The 5,646-nt window shown below is 42.6% G+C and overlaps 1 protein-coding gene across 1 annotated transcript in view; it reads right to left on the minus strand.

Moving 5' to 3' along the window:
* The window catches only part of LOC128474621 (polyubiquitin-C), a 92,233-nt gene extending 87,420 nt beyond the window's left edge, over nucleotides 1-4,813 (minus strand). Inside the window, exon 1 of the mRNA XM_053456987.1 lies at nucleotides 2,633-4,813. Coding sequence (XP_053312962.1) covers nucleotides 2,734-4,791 — 2,058 coding nt within the window. The 5' untranslated portion in view covers nucleotides 4,792-4,813 and the 3' untranslated portion in view covers nucleotides 2,633-2,733. The remainder of the gene's footprint in view (nucleotides 1-2,632) is intronic.
* Between the last annotated feature and the right edge of the window lie 833 nt (nucleotides 4,814-5,646).

A 5,646-nucleotide genomic window follows, 5' to 3' on the forward strand; every position in this document is an offset into this window, starting at 1 on the left:
GTAGTCTGTGTTCTAGATTTTAATACGTTGCGCACACAAACTCGAAGCGGCAGCCACTTGACATGTTTCAACAAGCCACTTAAAGATAGTCAGAAAAAGATGTGATATATGACGAGAGCAGATGTCATAGATGAAGATGGCCATCTACACATTACAGAGAACATTGTCAAAATCAGACAGTGAATTCAGAGTTTAATATTTTGATTAAAATATATCACAATTGTATTGTGCAGCATGGATTCCATTTAATATGTTTGCAATCTGCTTATGTGCAGGTTACACATTTTTCATAGGCACTCGGTTGAAATTTCAAGAGGCGGTTTATACACCAGTGTATGTGGTGAATCTATTGAGTTGCACCACGCTATTAATCCAGAAAAAGCCTATGCAGAGAAGGGAGGGGGTTTAGAATGTCATTTCTCACTGGATCAAGAACTTGTAATCAGGTTTTTAACCATATTTTCGTTGGGGGGGGGGAATTTGCCTATTTAACCCCTTGATCCCCCTACAGCAAAAAATTTTGCCAGGGAAAACCCACTATGTATTCATATAACTCATTTTAGATTTTCTAAATTTTTTAGGTTATTAACCCCTACCTAACCCCAATATAGCACTAACCTTTACCAAGCTAACATCTAAAGTTTACATAAAAAAAAAAATAAAGCTCAGGGTTTTTTTGTTTTGTTAAAACCCTAGAATTCCTGTTTACCATTTAATTTCTCTCTCCAGCCCACAATCCCAGTGAGGAGAGACAGACAACGCAGTGCTTGCAGCTATGTGGCTGTAGCTCTGATCAGTCTGAGCAAATGAACGTTCTCAGCCAAACACACAAGCAATAAACAGAAATATCACATTACTACGTATTGAGAACAGGCAGACCCCTTATCCACCAATTAGATCAAAGAATGAAAACCATTGTTGGGGCCAGCTGTTGCCACCAGAAATTCTAATTACAGGCAATCAGGATAAAAAAAAAACTGATTTGTTAACCCCTTAACGACAATCCACGTACATGTACGGGGTGACAATGCAATGAGTTAGTGACAATGCCCGTACATGTACGTGGTCGCGATATTTGCCGGTGATCGCGGCGTTTCCGCGGCATTGCGGTTTTCCTGGAAGCCTCACAAGTGAGGCTGTCCAGCAAACCAAGTTTTTCAAACCTTCCGCTCACCGAGATTGCAGGCTTAAACAGACCGGCGCTATAAATCACCGATCTGTCCCTCACCCGATGCAAATCGGGTGAGGGTCATTCGAGGCTGGTTCTTCATTGAGGCAAGCCTGCAATGCTCCGGAGGGGGCTTCACAACCTCCCGATCCCCGTGATTCACTGCGATCGGTGGGTTAAACGACAGACCAGTGACTGAAATCGCATGCCTCGAGTGGTAGTGTGGGTGTTGAAAGGGTTAAGCATACTATGTAAAGTTTAGTTTTGCATGAATGCACATGTACAGTGTGTACATTTCATTTAGTCAGGTCTAGTAGAGGTTAAATGATTCAATGGCTTTTAGTGCGCAAGCTGCTCACCTCATGGAATTATATTAACAGCAAGATCCCATGTTTCAATGCTTCACTTTCATTTAGACTGCGAACCATTCACTATATATATCTATATATCTTTAAATGTTTGTTTAGGCATGCCACTAAATTGAGGACAGTGTCTGCTCACCTACCAAGTACATCATTACTTGAGACAGAAAGCACATTGCTCATGCTGGAGGAGAACACATCAAGGGGGAAGAGAAAAGGGCCACAATGCCTGTCAAATGCCACAGAAAAGAAACTAACCTTACAAGTCTGTTGTATTTTAATAGTGTTGCAAAGGAAACCAGTAAATAGTTAAGGTACTGATCAATGTTTGTCAATACATGTACATTCTAAAGACTGAAGATCCAAACTCAGTTCACAAGATATTGAAGCTTGTATTGAAGCCTTTAGAACCAAGGTAAGGCTTGCCAATAATTCCTTCTAGTAAGCCTTGAGTACAAGAGAAACAATTCAGAACTTTAATGCAGGGGTAGACTTATTTGGTTTGAAAGTAGGACCCAGCCAAAACACAGCTTTTATTCTTCCAATTTTTTATTTTCGTGGGACCTGGGTCCGGTCGAGCCTTCCCATATCACATTACACACTCCATACAGTAACAGACACTAACCTCTTATGCTCAAACACTAGCACCTTATACAGCATCACAGGCTGACCCCATACACCAATACATATGCACTATATTCTGGCATACACTAATGCCACACTAACACCACCATACATGCTATTACCAAACAGGCCAACACTACACATTTAGAACACTACATAGTCAGACACAACACAGTAGACATACAGATTCTACACACTGACACAATACACACCGACTCCAGCACTATAGGCACACATACACCCACTCTTTACATATACTGCTCACCTTTACGTCAGAGACCAGCCATCCCACTGCATACCTTCTGCCATCATGGAATCTGGCACCCTATGCTTTCCTGCAGGGGTAGGGCAAGGCAAGTGTTGAGGCGAGGCGTGATTACTCCATCATTGAACAATCATGAGCAACATTTTAACACAGCAATTAAGCAATCAATTTTTCCATACCAGTTAAAGAAACTATGAAACAGTAGAAGTGTACAACAAACTTTATTTCACCATACAAATCTAGTTTGAAACGTGGAGATAACAAATACAGAGCATCAATGCTAACAGCAAAATGAAGCTAAGTCTTTATTCCATTTAATAACCACCCCTCAAACGCAGCACCAAGTGCAATGTGGATTCTTTCTGGATGTTGTAGTCTGACAAGGTGCGACCATCTTCAAGCTGCTTGCCAGCAAAGATCAATCTCTGCTGATCTGGAGGGATACCTTCTTTGTCTTGGATTTTTGCTTTGACATTCTCAATAGTGTCACTTGGCTCAACCTCTAGGGTGATGGTCTTGCCGGTCAGGGTTTTCACAAAAATCTGCATGCCTCCTCTCAGACGCAGCACCAAGTGCAATGTGGATTCTTTCTGGATGTTGTAGTCGGACAAGGTGCGACCATCTTCAAGCTGCTTGCCAGCAAAGATCAATCTCTGCTGATCTGGAGGGATACCTTCTTTGTCTTGGATTTTTGCTTTGACATTCTCAATAGTGTCACTTGGCTCAACCTCTAGGGTGATGGTCTTGCCGGTCAGGGTTTTCACAAAAATCTGCATGCCTCCTCTCAGACGCAGCACCAAGTGCAATGTGGATTCTTTCTGGATGTTGTAGTCGGACAAGGTGCGACCATCTTCAAGCTGCTTGCCAGCAAAGATCAATCTCTGCTGATCTGGAGGGATACCTTCTTTGTCTTGGATTTTTGCTTTGACGTTCTCAATCGTGTCACTTGGCTCAACCTCTAGGGTGATGGTCTTGCCGGTCAAGGTTTTCACAAAAATCTGCATGCCTCCTCTCAGACGCAGCACCAAGTGCAATGTGGATTCTTTCTGGATGTTGTAGTCGGACAAGGTGCGACCATCTTCAAGCTGCTTGCCAGCAAAGATCAATCTCTGCTGATCTGGAGGGATACCTTCTTTGTCTTGGATTTTTGCTTTGACATTCTCAATCGTGTCACTTGGCTCAACCTCTAGGGTGATGGTCTTGCCGGTCAAGGTTTTCACAAAAATCTGCATGCCTCCTCTCAGACGCAGCACCAAGTGCAATGTGGATTCCTTCTGGATGTTGTAGTCGGACAATGTGCGACCATCTTCAAGCTGCTTGCCAGCAAAGATCAATCTCTGCTGATCTGGAGGGATACCTTCTTTGTCTTGGATTTTTGCTTTGACATTCTCAATCGTGTCACTTGGCTCAACCTCTAGGGTGATGGTCTTGCCGGTCAAGGTTTTCACAAAAATCTGCATGCCTCCTCTCAGACGCAGCACCAAGTGCAATGTGGATTCTTTCTGGATGTTGTAGTCGGACAAGGTGCGACCATCTTCAAGCTGCTTGCCAGCAAAGATCAATCTCTGCTGATCTGGAGGGATACCTTCTTTGTCTTGGATTTTTGCTTTGACGTTCTCAATCGTGTCACTTGGCTCAACCTCTAGGGTGATGGTCTTGCCGGTCAAGGTTTTCACAAAAATCTGCATGCCTCCTCTCAGACGCAGCACCAAGTGCAATGTGGATTCTTTCTGGATGTTGTAGTCGGACAAGGTGCGACCATCTTCAAGCTGCTTGCCAGCAAAGATCAATCTCTGCTGATCTGGAGGGATACCTTCTTTGTCTTGGATTTTTGCTTTGACATTCTCAATAGTGTCACTTGGCTCAACCTCTAGGGTGATGGTCTTGCCGGTCAGGGTTTTCACAAAAATCTGCATGCCTCCTCTCAGACGCAGCACCAAGTGCAATGTGGATTCTTTCTGGATGTTGTAGTCGGACAAGGTGCGACCATCTTCAAGCTGCTTGCCAGCAAAGATCAATCTCTGCTGATCTGGAGGGATACCTTCTTTGTCTTGGATTTTTGCTTTGACATTCTCAATTGTGTCACTTGGCTCAACCTCTAGGGTGATGGTCTTGCCGGTCAAGGTTTTCACAAAAATCTGCATGCCTCCTCTCAGACGCAGCACCAAGTGCAATGTGGATTCTTTCTGGATGTTGTAGTCGGACAAGGTGCGACCATCTTCAAGCTGCTTGCCAGCAAAGATCAATCTCTGCTGATCTGGAGGAATACCTTCTTTGTCTTGGATTTTTGCTTTGACATTCTCAATAGTGTCACTTGGCTCAACCTCTAGGGTGATGGTCTTGCCGGTCAGGGTTTTCACAAAAATCTGCATTGCGTCCTAAAAATAAAGTTGGAAACTTTAAACAGTGACAAGTATACAGACATGTGATTATAGCATGTGAAGGTACTAGAACAGATGTAGCAGTAGAACAGTAAAATAAAGGCTCTAATTTCACTATCCTCTAATACTTGCTTGACTAGAACTCCAACAACAGTAACAGCTATTATCTTTTAGTTATACAGCGCCAACAATTTACACAGTGCTTAATACAGTACATATATTCAAGGGGTATGGCAAGACAGGAATTGACAGACTAAGACAAACCAATACTTAGGTGGAGAGCAGTGCTCACAAGCTTACAATCCTTACATATGCAGGGGTTATGTTCATAATACCTGCCTGCAATTTAAAATGTCACCTGCATGTAGTGTAACATATGGAAAAATTCACCCTTTTACAAACCTACAGAAAAAACCCTACAACTTCGCAAAGCTCTGAAAATGTTTTGAAAGATTCCCAGAACAGTTTTTGATAGAATGAAAAGCCTTAATACTACTCCCATGGTGAAATGCTCAGTGCATAAAACGAAAGTTGGCCACTTGTTTAGCATATCCACGTTTACATATTAAAAAAACTCAACCAGAAACTTAATTTAAAATATTTTTTAACACTCTAGACAGTTGAGATAAAATAAACTACTTTTATGGCGAGACGAGCACAGTCGCAATAGTTAACTTTAGTATTTGGGACGTAATTTGATTAACAGACCATGGTACCGGCCGAAGGACAAATGTAAAAACAAGGTTGGGTGGTGGGGGGTATATCACGTGACTACCAGGAACAAAGGGCTTTTTTTACCCGTAAAACGAATGGCGGTTAATTACGCAATTCTACTCAGATATCGCC

This window comes from Spea bombifrons, chromosome 2 (genome assembly GCF_027358695.1).
Source record: "Spea bombifrons isolate aSpeBom1 chromosome 2, aSpeBom1.2.pri, whole genome shotgun sequence".
NCBI lineage: Eukaryota > Metazoa > Chordata > Amphibia > Anura > Pelobatidae > Spea > Spea bombifrons.